At 46.0% G+C, this 16,371-nt stretch overlaps 3 protein-coding genes across 3 annotated transcripts; 2 read left to right on the forward strand and 1 right to left on the reverse strand.

Annotated features, from left to right (window-relative positions):
- Positions 1 to 218: 218 nt before the first annotated feature.
- Positions 219 to 3,691, forward strand: VC83_03958 (uncharacterized protein; the record flags this gene model as incomplete). The annotated part of the gene is made up of 6 exons (XM_024467596.1): positions 219 to 1,015; positions 1,070 to 1,120; positions 1,176 to 1,463; positions 1,517 to 1,721; positions 1,768 to 1,924; positions 1,972 to 3,691. The coding sequence occupies exons 3-6, from the start codon at positions 1,443 to 1,445 to the stop codon at positions 3,689 to 3,691; spliced, it is 2,103 nt and encodes a 700-aa protein (XP_024324734.1). The 5' UTR covers positions 219 to 1,015; positions 1,070 to 1,120; positions 1,176 to 1,442.
- On the reverse strand, positions 3,449 to 6,969 carry VC83_03959 (uncharacterized protein). The gene is made up of 4 exons (XM_024467597.1): positions 6,726 to 6,969; positions 6,393 to 6,677; positions 5,963 to 6,334; positions 3,449 to 5,899 (listed from the first exon to the last, which is right to left on the reverse strand). The coding sequence occupies exons 1-4, from the start codon at positions 6,922 to 6,924 to the stop codon at positions 5,043 to 5,045; spliced, it is 1,713 nt and encodes a 570-aa protein (XP_024324735.1). The 5' UTR covers positions 6,925 to 6,969; the 3' UTR covers positions 3,449 to 5,042.
- Positions 6,970 to 7,712: 743 nt separating this feature from the next.
- VC83_03960 (uncharacterized protein) lies at positions 7,713 to 8,072 on the forward strand (the record flags this gene model as incomplete). The annotated part of the gene is made up of 1 exon (XM_024467598.1): positions 7,713 to 8,072. One exon carries the CDS (start codon positions 7,713 to 7,715, stop codon positions 8,070 to 8,072), a length of 360 nt encoding a protein of 119 aa, XP_024324963.1.
- Between the last annotated feature and the right edge of the window lie 8,299 nt (positions 8,073 to 16,371).

A 16,371-nucleotide genomic window follows, 5' to 3' on the forward strand; every position in this document is an offset into this window, starting at 1 on the left:
ACAGTAAAAGGCGAATTGAGTGTCGTGGAATTTTTAGTTAACTTTATTAGTGGGACTGCGGGGTAGGCCTGTGGCTTGTTGTGGCTTTGCAGCTACATGTACCATGGAGGTAGCGATAGAAGTACGTACCGAGGGAGGCAGAACTGGCGGCTCGCCCCACAACTGGCCTCTGGAGAGCCAGCTTTCCTTCCACCCCTCCCAACCGTCTCCAAAACCCACCAGAGTCGGCGCTATCGTGTCAGAGGTGCGGGCCGGAGTCCGTCCCTTAATCGCTACAGGTACGGCTGAGGGTTGGCAAGGGGGGTCGACAGAGTGATTTGCGCTCAGCCTTGTCTGCAACACACCTGTTGCTCAGGTCATTATCGTGCCACCACGTGATAGGATTAGGATTACCGTGATGCAAGACGAGAGCGCCAGAAACGCTAAGCGCTCAGCCTTGACAAGACTCCCCCATCCTATCGCATTACGACTCGGCCTATAACATATCTCAATTTATTGTCGAGCCCTCATCTATGGCGAAGATTCACCAGGAGGGAGTCACACTGCTCTCCGAGAGCGAAGGCGCTAGCGGGGGACCAGCGCCATCTGAAGTACAACCCCGCCCAGTTCCGCCTCTTAACAACAGCGCGTTCTGACCACGAGCAGCGTCATCTTCGTCCATGGCCTCAGAGGGCATCCACGCGGGACTTGGTCGCATCCACGGCCCACTTCTACGGCCGGTCGCAATGAAGACACCGATGCACGCACCGACAAGCACAAGAACATCTAGACCTTCTTGGGGCTGAAGAAGAGCAAGAAAGAGACCGACGACAAGAGGCAGACGAGTACTTCTCCACCGTCAGATATCTTCTGGCCAGAAGAGTATCTCGCGCCGGACCTTCCTCAGGCTCGAATATGGACGTACGGGTACAACGCAGATGTCATTGGTGGGCTTTTCCAGGCAAACAACCAGAACAGTGTTTCACAGCATGGCCAGGACTTCGCTGTCAGGTTGGAGAGGGATATTGATAATGAGGCATGCAAGACTGCTCTATGTTTTGTTGGATAAGCCTAACGAGTGTCCACACAGGATCCGATTGTGTTTGTAGCGCATAGTCTTGGTGGGATCATCACGAAAGACGTGAGGCCCCGCACATGCAGCTAGAGGGGCCACAGCTATTGATACACTGATATAGGCACTACATAGATCGGAGACAATCTGCAAACGGACAAAGCTGATTGTATTTCTTGGGACGCCACATCGAGGAAGCACGTACGCTGGTTGGGGGGTGATCGCATCAAACTTGGCGAGCATAGCCCTTCAAGACTCGAACAAACGGCTTGTACAAACGCTTGAAGTCAACGATGAGGTTTTGGACAATATTCACGAGGAGTTCAAGACCATACTTGTCAAATGTGCTATCAAAGTTCACTCATTCCAAGAGGCGAAGGGGATTTCCGGCATGAAAGGTCTAGACAGCAAAGTAAGATACCAGACTGTAACCTATGGAGCTGTAGTAACTAATATGTAGCACAGGTAGTGGACAACTTTTCCTCGAAGCTCGATCTCGCCAGGGAACAAGAAACGGTGGAGACCATCGATGCGAATCATATGGAAATGGCTCGGTGTAGCAGCAGAGACGATGCGCATTACCGCCAGATCTGTGGAGTTCTAAAACAGTTTATAAGGACCGGACTGTTGAGCAGGGAAACAAACTCGGCCGAGAGCAATGATAGATCCTGTATGTAACCATATGCCAGTAATGTATTATGCTGCTGATCACTCAGTTCGTCCGGCACTGGCCAAACCATTCATAGTTCCCTTCTCGCAAAACGAGCACTTTGTTGGTCGAGAAGACATTCTAGATCAGTTGGACTTAGGAGGCCAGCAGCAGGCGCCAAAAAAGCACAGGAGACATGCACTAGTCGGTCTTGGGGGAGTTGGGTAGGTCTGCTATCACACCCATCTTCACAGCGGCTAAATGCGCACAGGAAATCTCAAATCGCCATTGAGTATGCATACCGAGCGCGGAAGCACCAACCGCAACTATCAGTGTTCTGGATCCATGCCAGTACCAGGACCCGGTTCGAACAAGCGTATCAGGAGATGGCGGAGAGACTTGAGCTTCCCGGGCGACACAATCCAGAGGCTAACGTGCTACGCCTGGTATACAATTGGCTTTCGGACGAAGCAAACGGACAATGGCATATGATACTAGACAATGTCGACGACGGAAGCATGTTTTTTGGGAATAATGGAGTCACCACGGGCGTCTCACCGCACGACCAAGCAGCTGACTCGCAGCCACCACTAGAGTCGTTTCTTCCTCAGTCGCGAAATGGATCAATCCTCATCACATCACGTACCTCGACCGCAGCCAACAACCTCGTCGACACGTTCGGGAAGCTTGTATCAGTAGAGCCAATGAAAGAGAAGGACTCCGTTGACTTATTCAAGACGAAGATTCCGGTGAACAAGTGTTCGGAAACAGACTTAGTGGAACTGACCCAGGCACTTGAAGGTATCCCACTGGCGATTACGCATGCTGCAGCATACATACGGTCAAGGCCACGGGTTACCGTGTCTATATACCTCAGCCTCTTCCAGGAGAGCGAGTCGAACCAGGCTAGTCTACTGAATAACAACGAGACAACAGACCTCCGGCGTGATCACAGTATCAGGCACGCAGTGATTACGACGTGGCAGATTTCGTTCGATCAGATCCAACTGACGTGGCCTGACTCTGCAAAGCTACTTTCGCTCATGGCCATGTTTGACAGACAGGGGATTCCGGAGTCTATTCTGTACAATGGCAGAGATAGGCTGCAGTTTGAGGATGCAGTGGCGCCGTTGACAAGCTTCTCTCTGATTAAGGTCCAGAGTTCGAAGCAGCCAGAGCCGCAGGTTGGGGAGCATCTTTTTGAGATGCACGACTTGGTACAGCTAGCAACAAGGAAGTGGCTAGAAATACAGAGGAAGATTGGCAGGTGGCATAAGGCGTCACTGCGGATTATGGCTGCTGATTTCCCAAGCGGGGAGCACGATACATGGGCAGCTTGTCGAGCGCTCCTTCCGCACGCTCGAAAGGTGCTCAGTTACGCTCCAGAAGACACAGAGGCAACACTGGATCGAGCGAGGATTGAAGATAATACAGTATGGTATCTTCTCCAGGTAGGGGAATATGCAGCAGCGGAGAAGATTGGGCGGACTGCAATAATGGGGAGGGAGGAGATACTTGGAGTAGAGCATCTGGATACGCTCACTAGCGTCAGCAATCTAGGATCAGTGTTGGAAAGCCAGGGCAAGTACGAAGAGGCGGAAGCAATGCACCAGCGGGCTCTGAAAGGAAGGCAGAAGATGCTTGGAGAAGAGCATCCCAACACGCTCACTAGCGTTGGCAACGTTGGAGTGGTGTTAGAAAGGCAGGGTAAGTACAAAGAGGCAGAAGCATTGCAACAGCGAGCTCTAGAAGGAAGGGAGAAGGTGCTTGGGGTAGAGCACCCTGATACGCTTACTAGTGTTAGTAACCTTGGATTGGCGTTATCAAGGCAGGGCAAGTACAACGAGGCAGAAGCTATGCACCGGCGAGCTCTAGAAGGAAGGGAGAAGGTGCTTGGAGTAGAGCACCCACACACGCTCACTAGTGTTGGCAACCTTGGGTCAGTGTCAGAGAGGCAGGGCAAGTACAACGAAGCAGAAGCGAAGAACTGACGAGCTCTGCAAGGGAGGAAGAAGGTGCTTCGAGTAACATAGAGCCCATATATTACCACCAGCTGCGGGAGAACAGCCGGTTCGCTGATCGCCGATTCTTTACAGTAAGTTAGGTTATTTTTTCAACAGAGTGCAAAGTCATCAGACAGTTTACTTGCAAACCTTGAGCGTGAAGTGTAGAATCAGCAAGAATCAGCTCCGGTCGCGATGACAGTAAGCAGCGGTACCTTCGGAGTACAAACAGGCAGGGGTGCACAGCCACCGGTGTCTGGAAATGGACCCCGCTAAAAATAATTAACTAAAAATCAGCGACACCCAATTCGCCTTTTAGTGTATTGCAACAGAACACCAACTTGTCTACTCCGGATGGTTCCGATGATCCCGCACCAAATATCCACCTAAGTGTTTGCAGAACTATCTTCACCCGACTTATCCTTCCAATCCAACAACGTTCTATGAAACGGATTATACCCGCTAGACATGTGGGCATCACAGTGCTACTGGCCAGTCTCTCCCACTCCTGTCATTCCTCATGTTTCTCTTTCCTCTCTGTCCCCCATAAGATGGTCAACGAGGGAATGACATGTTTCTGGTGCGCGGAGGGAAGTGCTAAACACAGCAACATGGTAGTATAGCTGTTCAATTTTGCCATTATCAGCACGTGATCAAATCCGTAGTGTTCATCATCGCTGGCACACGTCTGGGGTTGACCCAAATGTGCTACGGGTTTATTAGGGGCAGCACACAGGTAGTAGCACTGCTCCTGCTCTAGAACACTTTGTGTGCTAGCACAGTTGGGTCAGCACGCGAGGCGTGACAAAACACATGTGGCAACCCAGGAACGGCTTTACCCCACATGGGCTGTGACAGACGCTGTGCTATCGCACATGCCGTTGTAGCACATCCGTTGTAGCCCTGTTGCTGTGCTGAACACGCTAGTATTTTAATGACGTACCATGAATCAATAGACTAAGCTTTATTCCAGAAATCTGGGGCAACGCCGCTTCGCTCCGTCATGCTGTTCCTGTCGCTTACGATGTGTGACCATGAGCCACCGCGAACATGTCACGTTGGCAGTCTCTTCTTCACATTTTGAACAGGCAGATTCAACGAAGAATGCAGGAACAAAGCTGACTGCAAACCGCTCTATGTCAAAGGAGCTCGAGGAGCGCTCTTTAAACTTTGACTCTCTTTACACGGGTATACTCTAGTCGCGAAAGGGATGGAGGGACACGATAGTGACCACCTTCCTCAAGAGAGCAGTCTATTGAACATAATCTAAACTGTACTAAATCAGACTTGCCGTCTGATTTAGTACAGTGGCTGAAAAGGACTAACGTTAATGGCGCTGTTATAAGTCAAAGGGCCAAATTTCCCTTACGTCTCCTTCATCTTTTATGGGCTCATCATCATCGGGGTTTTTGATACTTAGGACAGTTTGCAACATCATCTCAAACAGCTCTCTGTTGGCCAACTTCGTCGTTTCCCAGTCTTCTGGCGGAACCCAGCCGTCGGATGCAGTATTGAGTAAGCCTGCGAGGTTATTTCTCAAGTCATGTGCTGCCTCAAAGTATTTATATTCCTTCTGGTGGGCGGCTAACTCTTCCGGGGTAGGTGCGGGATATGGACAGGAACCCATAAGACCAAGCTCCTTCCAGCGTTCAGATGTTTTGATTAGCTCATGGCGAAACGCCACCGCACCGTCCTTCCACGTCCTGTAGCAATAGCGGAACGGCCGGAAAAGGGCGTCATCCATAGCTCTTGGGCTAGCCAGCCTTGGAAGGTAGAACTGAGTGCAAACTTCAAATGCCTTCGCACATCGCTCACTGTTGGGCTCAAGTTGATTCTCGAGCGATGGGTGAGGTAAAGTTGTTGCAAAGTCGGGCACTTCATCTGCATACCAGAATGCTGGTTCAATACTGGCGGACTGCCAATCAATGATGCCTGTAATCATGGTGGGGTCATCATCAGAAACGAATATGTTTCTTTTGTGTAGATCAGGGTGAAACAGCGTTGGCGTAGCCGTGTCTCGAACTCGCTGGTCGTTGGACATATTATTTATGACGGCGCGACCGAATTCTAGAAGACGAAGGTGCGTCTCAACAGATCCGTGATAGCGCGGTAGGTTATCAAGAGGGGAATCGACTGGCGGGACTCTAGAAACACCAGCATCAATGAGACCATTACAGTATGCAGTAAGATCATCCCCTAAAGAGGCTTGTGAGTACTTTTAAGTTCAACAAAGGTGGGAAAGCTTCACGACAAACTTACACGGTCCCCGGTTGGGTTTTGTGTTGTGGTAGTACATAGATTCGCCAACATTGCAGTCCCAATACCTAGAGCCACAGTGAGGCCCAATGGAGAAGTTCTGGTTTAAAGGTCGCTTGGTTGCAGAATCGAGCGAAATATCGGCAAAATACACGCTCCCATAAGCCGGAAATTTGATGTCCACCACTTCTTTTAGCTTCCGATAGATAGCGTCTATACAGCTTATTTGTTGGTCTATAGTCATGGTCGGCCATTTATGATGTAATTGAGTACCGACAGCGTGTTCCATGATGATGTATTCACTGCCAATGGCGTTTGAGGGATCATCGCTCCAGTCAAGGATTTTAGGTATAGGGATGCTGGTGTTGGTTTGTACTAAAACATAGATGTGGTTAGTATTTTACTTCTAGTGCAACTGCTGATTAAAACTCACGATACTTGATTGTTGCGACTTCGGAATTGGTGGCCAAACAAGGTGGTCCTGCCAGTGCGAAAGGTAGTCTTGCCACGACCGTTTCTGCATTATTTGTGGTGAATATGAAGACTCTGTTGAAACCCCCTTCTTTCTTGTCATATGTCGCTATAGAAGTAGCTCCTGGACAGAGCTCAATAACCCTCCTGCAGAGCGCGTCGAAATCAAAAGTAATGTAGCGCGAGTCAATCTCCAGATCGTTGTGACGCAACCAACGACCGCTTGTGTAGGTATGAGGATCAAGATCTAGACACATATTAGGGCACTGAATTGGCAAAGTAACGTTGCGCGTACGATTTGCTTTTAATAGTGTCATTGTCTGCTTCGTGGTATGGAATCTTGCGTGAATGGCGGACTGTTTATGGAGGTTCGATCGAAGTAAAGAATGGTGAGGCAACGAACAATGAATTGTTTGGGACACCCATCCTATTTTGGTACTACTCATAAACTGGCGAGCAGCTGGAGCGGAGGGAGTTTTCAATGTCACAATCATACGGTAGTGGTTGGTTGAGGGATGTAAGGAGAATACAAACACGATGGTCGAAACAGCGCGGGGATTGAACCGAATCCACGCAACGGCCGCTAAAGAGGCTCGCTTCCCTCGCGCTAGTTGTATGCGCGCGCTTCAACAACACAACATTCCTGCTTTTCCATTGGAGCCCTATAAATACATCGTAAATAACATGGAATGTGTGGAAGCGCTTAGTCAAGCCGCTTCACCCAGACTTTTAGCAGTGCCTTCAATGCAGGGGTTTGCATAACACCAACTCGAGCCTCGAGTGGCCCAAGAGCACCGACCTCCAGTAGAAAACAAGGGTTCCTTTTGGCGGAGTGGACTGAGACTGTAATCTGCTTAGACGGCATAGGTGGGCCAATGATTAAAATTTTAAGCGCTCAATCTATTTCAAGTTCTGCACTGATCTACCCAACCGCCGTAACAGCTTTTGAAACGAGTCATGTAGCAAACTATTCTAGAAATATCTTGTTTATTAGGCGCTGGGTCTCATGCTCCGTTGTTAGCGTTTCTTGCTGCTTACTGTTTCAGTAGGCCGTATTTTCTATATAAGAGGGCAGATAACATATGAAGGGTACTCTCTCCAAACTTTAGCTGCCCAAGCAAAAACTATTAACCACTGCATCTCTTCTGATCAAGTTCCTAGCGTGCCACATCCATCCCTGCCTCATTTAATTCTATCTCCTTCATTTGTGAGTCGCCTGAGCTCTACCAGGGCATATTAAGCTAACATGTTCTCAGTTCAAAGAAAACTCAGCCGACGCAAAATGTCCAAAGCCGTGGGAGCCTTCGTCCAAAAGGCTCAAGCTCTCAAGAATGCTCCTGCAAAATTCTCGGCTTCAGCCGTGGAAGGGAACCGCATCATTCCATCCAAAACCAAGGACGCTGACTTCCAGCTCCGCATCGATGCGGGCCGTTACGATGCATCGACAAAGCATCTCAATGTTGTGTTACAGGTCAACTCGCAGGCTAAAAGTCCAGCACTAAAGAAATGGATCAAGGAAAATTCAACCCACGGAAAGCTTGCCACTGCGTCGTTCGATACTGCTGCGAAGGACCAAAATGCAGAGTTTGATAGGGTGTTACAAGAGCTAAAGGATAATGCGAAGGAGAATCTTGGATCTTGAGCCGGAGGGCAAACGGAATCTGCTCCGCCTTGGATACCATACTGTCCCGAATTAGACTGGCCACGGTCCGGTCCGGTCCGGTCTTTTAATGTTGAGTGAGGACTGTTTTACGGTCCAGTCTTTTTTTTTAGGACTGGACCGTGAGACAAAAAGACCGGACTGATAACATTCTAGTCTTTTTTTTAGAGTGTAGACTGTTTGCTAAAGTTGAGGTCCCTTTAAAAGACCGGACTGATAATAGTCCAGTCTTTTTTTAGAGTGTGGACTGTTTGCGAAAATTGAGGACTGTTTAAAAGACTAGACCGTTCGGTCTTTCCTAAGAACAGTCCGGTCCAGTCCAGTCTTTTACATTATAAGTGGGGGCCACCACATGTCATCACATGATATGTTATTAGGAATAGCTTTAAGTGCAATCGAATATTAATAACGTTACTATTAAGTGTTACTGTACATGCATTTTGAGGTATAAGTTGAAAATAGTATAACTATAATAGTTCCATTTACACACTGTTAAATAATTACACGTGATTATATTTACACGTGATATTATATTTACAAGTGATATCATATTATTCAATCAAAATCGATCATAGAGTAGTCAATTAGTTATGACTTATATTTGATATGAGTTTAATTAAGCATTAATAGCAGCTACTAACGTTACTATTAATTATTACTATAGTTTGATAAATATTATATGGTTACGTTAATTTAATAGTTATTAATTAATATAGTTAACATTTGCATAACGTGCATGTATAACGAAAGTGCCAAACAAGCGAAAGTGCCAAAATCATGCGGTGACCAACCCCCCCAACTAAATGTTAAATTCCTCCACAACAAAACATGCGCCATAAAAATGATGAAAGCAAATTAGTGCTAGCTATCCAAGCTATGCAAAGCGACCCAAATTTGCGCCTTCGAGTTGCAGCTAGGATCTATTCCGTAGACCACCGCAAGCTACGTCACCGTTTACAAGGTGTACCTTCACGACGCGATATCCAAGCCAACTTACGGAAATTAAGTAACCTAGAGGAATCAGTTCTTGTTCAGTATATACTTGACTTAGCTGCTAAAGGGTTCCCTCCTCAGTTGTCTATTGTTGAAGATATGGCAAATCAACTACTTTCAACACGCGACGCGCCACGCGTCGGGTCACGTTGGGCTTCAAACTTTGTTAAGCGCCATGTAGAGCTCCGGACACGCTTCCAGCGAAAATACGACTACCAGAGGGCTAAGTGCGAAGATCCAGAAGTCATTCGTGGCTGGTTTGAGCTTGTATGGAACACAATTCTAAAGTATGGCATCAACAATGCAGATATCTACAACTTTGATGAGACTGGGTTTATGATGGGCGTCATCTCAAGCGCAACGGTAGTAACGAGCTCAGATGGGCGGGCAAAGGCAAAAAAGGTGCAGCCTGGCAATCGGGAATGGGTTACAGTAATCCAAGGCGTTAGTTCTCAAGGTTGGGCAGTGCCGCCATTTGTCATTGTGGCAGGTAAAAACCACCTTGCATCTTGGTATGAGAATAGCGGATTTCCAGCAGATTGGGTAATCGCTGTTACTGCAAATGGCTGGACTACAAACGAGAGAGGTATGGATTGGATTCAGCATTTTGAGAAGCACACAAAGCCCCGGAGTGTTGGTGGTTATCGCTTGTTAGTCCTTGATGGTCATGAGAGCCACCACTCAGACAAGTTTGAGGAGTACTGCAAAGAACACAACATTATTACGCTTTGTATGCCTGCTCACTCTTCCCATATACTCCAACCACTTGATGTTGGCTGTTTTGGCCCATTAAAGAGAGCTTACGGTCGGCAAATTGAAGATATGATGCGGGCTCATATTATTCACATTACTAAGGATGACTTCTTTCCTGCCTTCCACGCTGCATTTAACATTGCAATGACAGAAAGCAATATTCAGGGAGGGTTCCGAGGTGCTGGGCTTCTTCCATTTAGCCCTGAGAGTGTAATATCTACACTTGACCTTAGGTTTAAGACGCCAACACCTCCAACCTCTCGCCCAAACACCGCTCAACCATGGGTTTCTCAGACACCAAATAACCCAACTGAAGCTGTATCACAGTCTACTTTCATTAAAAACCGAATTGCGCATCATCAAAATAGCTCTCCAACCTCAATCTATGCAGCTGTTGACCAGTTTACAAAGGGTGCATCGCAAATAATGCATCAATTAGCATTGTTAAAAGCAGAGAACCAAAACCTGCGACAGGCAAATGAAGTGCTAAGCAAGCGCCGGAGAGCTAAAAAAACACGACTACAGCAAGGAGGATCACTTAGTCAACAGGTAGCACAGGAGCTACAGGACGAGAGGGACGTTGTGCAGCAAGTAGAGCAAGAAATAAGGGCAAGTAGTGGTCGGAAGCCAAGGGAAGAAACCCATGCACGTCGCTGTGGCAAGTGTGGTAAGACTGGACACAATGCGCGCACTTGTCAGATTGTAATAGACAGGTCTGAGGAAGAGGACTCCGAGTAGTTTTAATTAATTTATATTGTTGTGGTGGATTTATCGCAATTCTTATGGGGTAGTCGCGATATTTTGGCACTTTCGCTTGTTTGGCACTTTCGTTATACATGCACGTTAACGTTATTATTTTATATTTTTATATTTAAGTTATAGTATAATGAACTTCAGTTTCATCATAAATTATGTAATTAAGCGTTACTGTATACCGTTACTGTCACGACTGAAATACTAAAGACAGGTTGTGAAATCATCAATTGACTATTTATACAAGAACACACTAATTTATCTAATGCTGCGAGAATTGGCGAACCAGGACACAAGCTGCATATCCTTGTTCTGGATGGTGATACGCTTGGCGTGGATGGCGCACATGTTGGCCCCTTCGCACTATTAGTATAGTTTTTGTAGGTGTTCATAGAGACAGCTTACCTTCGAAGTATGACACAAGGTGGGCCTCAGCGGCCTCTTGGAGGGCACAGATGGCAGTAGACTGGAAGCGGAGGTCTGACATGAAGCTTTGCGCGACTTCACGAACAAGACGCTGGAATGGGAGTTTGGGGAGGATGAGGGCGGCCGACTTCTGGTAGTGTCGGATCTCGGCGACGATCCGTTCTTTCATATAAGTTAGTAGTGTGAACAATATTCTATTAGAAAAGAATAGCATACTGTTGACAGAAGCCTTGCTCAAAGGAGGGACAGGGCGAGGGGCTTGTTGTGGGAAGTTGGAGCCAGGGTGATCCCGCTCCCAGTTCCTTTTCTGGGCATTGTAGCTCCAGATCTTTTCTTGGCAGGCTCGGCGCGCAGTCTTGTGAATATCGACTGTTTGTTGAGTTAGTAACCTTGTATTGCTTGTAGGGTAGGGTGGAATACTTACCGTGGCGCTCAGGCTTTTGCTTGGTGCGAGCCATGGTACAGATGTGAGCGAGAGCGATATCTAAAACATGTTAATTTGCCATATTGTAGCAATTTGGCGTTACTGCTGGGCGTTACTGTAGTTGTAACGCCCAAAGAACAAAAGGGGTGAACTTACAAAGGTTGGTGACAGAAGGAAAAATTGCTAGAACTTGTATATTAGTAAAATAAACACAATACCGTTACTCTACAGCGTTACTGTAGGGTTAAATCAAATGTAAAGAAGATTGAACTTACCAATGTTGCTAGACGCGTTATCTCAGAATTGTTGTAGAAGTTAGGATCGAATTCGAAGTAAGGGCGCTTAAGTGTTGTTGCAAACAAAAAAAACTCCGTTTCTTGTTCCAAATCCGGACGTGTCAATAACAAAGAATAGTACGAGTAAGTTAGCAAAGAAACCACCCTTACATTTGATTACCTCTGATTATTAACTTCCTTTTAGATTTCCAAATTTATTGACTATACCGACCCCGACCAGTAAATAGTTGCGCCCCTACTTTCAAAAGACGTCCGCCTTGTTAGCACATTGAAGTACTCTCACAACAGTATAATCAAAGCCAGTGCTAACAGTAACGCCCTATAGTAACGCTCATCAGCTCCAAATCACCTCTAACGCAACTTTACCATGTCGTCTCCAGCCACTGCGAAGTCATATGAGGAGAGACGCGCGGAAGTCATTGCAGCTACTGCCCACACCATTGAGCTCGCTCAGAATGCGGACCGACAGGTATAACAATCCTACCATCCTGATATCAATTGTTCTAGAGCTGATAGCAAAGCTAGGCTATGAGCCGTGCACGCCGTACCCGCCAGGGTAAAGATGACTGGGAGGGCCTTACGGCCAATGAACAAGCTGCCGTGTTAGCTACAACGCAGCAGGATATCATGGACAGGCGCACCGCTCGTGGTATTGATGCCAATTCCCGCCTCACAGCCGCTATTAATGATGAGAGTGCGGCTATTGCGGCCATTAATGCAGAGGAGCTGGAGGAGAATTGAAGGCCCTACCAAAGGGCGAAGGCAAAGCTGTAAGTAATAGCTAAAACATGACGATACTATCTAACATAATGGTTAGACTGGCAAGACATCGACTAGCGACAGCGGTGAAGAAAATACCTTAAAGGATATCTGGGCCAGCAACATGGTCCCAGTCATTGAGCGCTGGGAGCGCAATATTGCCCTTGCTGGCAACATCCTTATGCCCGAACTCTCAAGGAAGGAGATCGAAGAGTTTGCTGGGGGGGTTAGCAACCCTGATAATATCAAAGAGTTCGTGAAGCAGTGGGAGAATAACAGCAATGCTGATGTTGAAGATGGGCTGGTAGATTTTGATGATGATGGTGAAGAAGTGGAGGTGGTTATATCAGAGGATGAGGAGGACGATGATGAGGACGAGGATAGCCTCAACGGCTTCATTGTCGGGGTTCGTGTAGAGGAGGAGGAAATGGAGGAGGAGGAGGAGGAAGAAGAGGAGGAGGAGGAGAAGGAGGAGGAGGAGGAGGAGTAAATTCACGTCGTATACTGTACTATAGTATACTAAACCAATGGAGTTTTTGTGGTTACTGAATTCCATTTTGAGATCTTCTGCCGTTACTATCTGCCGTTACTATCTAATAAAACTATTTGTCAGTACTCCAAATAGTGACTACTGTACTCATAGTAACGGCCAGCAGTAACGGAAGAGAGCCCAAAAGCAAAAAGTCAGCATGCTTCTACTCCTCGGCTGAGCCAAGGAACACAGTCCGACCAATTAACAGTCAAACGCCTATTTTGCAATTCCAATTCATATTACACTAGTTAGGATATACAGACTCTGCATCCAATAAAAATAAGGGCTACTACTCATCATCTGGGTTACACGTAGGCTACAGTAACGGCCAGCAGTAACGGAAGAGAGCCCAAAAGCAAAAAGCCAGCATGCTTCTACTCCTCGGCTGAGCCAAGGAATACAGCCCGGCCAATTAACAATCAAATGTCGGTTATACAGTTTAACTTTATATTATGCTACATAGGAAATATAATCGATCTGTATCTACTTAGGGTTATACACACTGCTCATTATCTTGTTATATGCTGTAGCAACAGCTAATAGTACTAGATATAGCTTCGGACTTTGAAATAAGATAGGGCTAATGTAGCAAATTGTTAAGCCAATGAAACCAAATTGCTGATTTTGTAATTTAAAACTCGTAAGCGTTACTCTCTAGCGTTATGGTAAACCTAATTAGAGCTAGACAAAATTGTTTAACTCCATAATACTATGTTCAACTAACACAAAATAGGAATAGCAAAGAGTAACGGCAATGAGTAATGGCAATGCGTAATGGCAATGCGTAACGGCAAAGAGTAACGGCAAAGAGTAACGACAAAGAGTTCAAATATTACCCTATTGCAATGTGGCATTCTTGTATTCTGTACTACCATTTGTTCTGTTGCAAAAGACTATGAAGAAATGGCCGTCCTTCCAAAAGGCCTCACTTAACATTCATCATTCGTCTGATTGACCTACACTCCTACTACAGTACATTTTCTCTATCCTCTTAACAACATGTCGAGCCCAAGCCCATTTACAATGATGAATCAGTCACAATTTGAGCATCCGCTTACCTCTGACACTGAGGATATCAACTCGCCTTTCGAGCCAGCACTTATCTTCTCCCAAGATGATGTACTGAGTGGAATTGAAGCTCCTCTTGATGAACTTCTTGAAAAACTACCCAAGTCTCCTAATAATCGATATGTTATATGGAAGGAGGATACCGCTAACGAATGGCATCAATGGTGGACTGCGAAGATTTCAAACAACATCAATCGAGAGATATTCCGACATATGGTTTGGACAAGGTCGAAGAGGTCCTTAATATGGACTCAATTCTACCAAGGAGCTGAGGTCCGAACTGGCAATCCTAAGGTACTATGTCAGTTGTGTTGGAGGGCTTTTGCACACCCTAAGCTTCGACAAGGTGGGAGTAGCACATCTACTTTAACCCGACACACCAAATCTGGCGCTTGTAGTAGAAAGGATGGATCGCAAACTCATTTACACTTAGTAAGTTATCTATCCAGTGGTCTAGAGTAACGTTCTAGAGTAACGCTAATGACCTTCTTTAGCTGCCGCGTGCGCATTTGGAAAGGAATACCATACAGCCTTTCGCACATACAGCATGGCGAGAGCAGTTGATTATAGCCATAATTTCATCAAGCCTCCCTTTTCGAATAGTGGAGAACAAGGAGGTGCGAAAGGTTCTAAACATGTTGAAACCCGACCTGGAAATTCCACACCGGACAGTTATACGCAAAGAATTAACAATGCAATTTAACAACGTCATGGAGAAGCTACTATTGGATTTACCGCCTATGGCAAAGGTTTCAATTGCCCTTGATGGATGGCAAAGTCCGTTCAAATTAGCGTTCTTAGCAATTACTGTGTATTATATCACTGATGATTGGCAATGGAGAGAGGTGAGCAGATTATAACTTATATAATAATATATTAACTTACTAACATACATCTTATAGTGTCTTATTGGTTTCGAGCCAATGACTGGAGTCCATTCAGGACAAAATATGGCAGCTGTTGTACACAATGTACTGGAACAATTCAATATTACGGGACGACTTTTTTGCGTGACAACTGATAATGCATCAAACAATGGAACAATGCGCAAGGAACTTGAGAGCTACATGAGAAGTACTACACAAGAAGTAGAGTGGAGTAGTGATGCAACAAAAATACCATGCATGGCTCATGTTATACAGCTAGTTGTAAAAGCTATGCTAAAGGCCTTCAATGTCGACATGGCTGAAGAAGTTATAGATGTTACTGGTGTTTCAATTACTGATGATACGACAGTCACATCAGCTATTAAAAAGGTTAGTCCATGATAGTAACGCTTGATAGTAACGCTAACTGACGTCAAATACACAGATACGCACTCTTAGCAATCTTGTGAGCAGGTCTGCAAAGAAAACTGAATTATTGCTCCAGAAGCAATCTGATATAGAAGCAAAGAGACTACTGCGGCTAAAACGGGATATTGATATACGCTGGAATTCTACATATGACATGATAGTCCGAGCGATAAGACTACGCATCCCAATTAAAAGTTGGCTTGAGGAACAGATTATTAAGGAGCCTCATCTTGATCAATTCGCATTATCACCAACCGACTGGAAAAAACTAAAATACTTAGTCGCTCTTCTGCGGCCCTTTGCAGAATTTACTCATCTTATTGGAAACACGAAAGACACTACAATCAACCATACATGGAATGTATACAATACATTATTTGACCATCTTGATGATATTAATCAAAAGCTATATAACAAGGATACAGCATCTAATCCTTGGGTAGACGAGTTTACTGCTGCTATTACTGCAGGTGTTGCAAAGTTAAGGCACTATTATACTGAAACTGGTGGTCCTGTTGAACAGACGTATGCTCTTGCTGCAATTCTTGATCCATCTCAGAAACTGGACATTTTTAACGCTCCTGAATGGGACCGTTCCCACTCAAAGAAGTACCGCCAAATATTCTTAGATTACTGGAAGGCTTACTATCAAAAAGATTCGAGGGACCAGCATGAGGCAGTACCGCCTTGCCCCTATACACCAACAAGTCTTAATGCGGTATTTCGGATGAACCGGCAGCTACATAAAGGGTGGCAGAGCCCATCAAGTACCAGCTATAATGAAGCTGAGCGTTATTTAAATGCGCCAGTGGTTAGTGCTGATGCAGATACTCCAGTGCTCCTAGTGTGGAAGACCTTAGAGCTCTCTTACCCTTCAGTTGCAAAGATGGAAAGGGATATCCTTGCAGTACCAGGTAAGCTCCTACAGTAACGGTTAAGAGTAACGCAAATATCTTACAAATCGCTTTAAACAGCTACTGGT

Source organism: Pseudogymnoascus destructans, assembly GCF_001641265.1.
Source record: "Pseudogymnoascus destructans isolate 20631-21 unplaced genomic scaffold scaffold_8, whole genome shotgun sequence".
Classification (NCBI taxonomy): domain Eukaryota; kingdom Fungi; phylum Ascomycota; class Leotiomycetes; order Thelebolales; family Thelebolaceae; genus Pseudogymnoascus; species Pseudogymnoascus destructans.

Excerpts from the sequence above, each read along its gene's own strand:
- VC83_03959 (XM_024467597.1), bottom strand. The coding sequence starts at position 6,924 with ATGATTGTGACATTGAAAACTCCCTCCGCTCCAGCTGCTCGCCAGTTT. Across the intron at positions 6,678-6,725 it reads GACACTATTAAAAGCAAATC|ATCTTGATCCTCATACCTAC; the intron begins GTACGCGCAACG and ends ATATGTGTCTAG. Across the intron at positions 5,900-5,962 it reads AAAACCCAACCGGGGACCGT|GGGATGATCTTACTGCATAC; the intron begins GTAAGTTTGTCG and ends AAGCCTCTTTAG.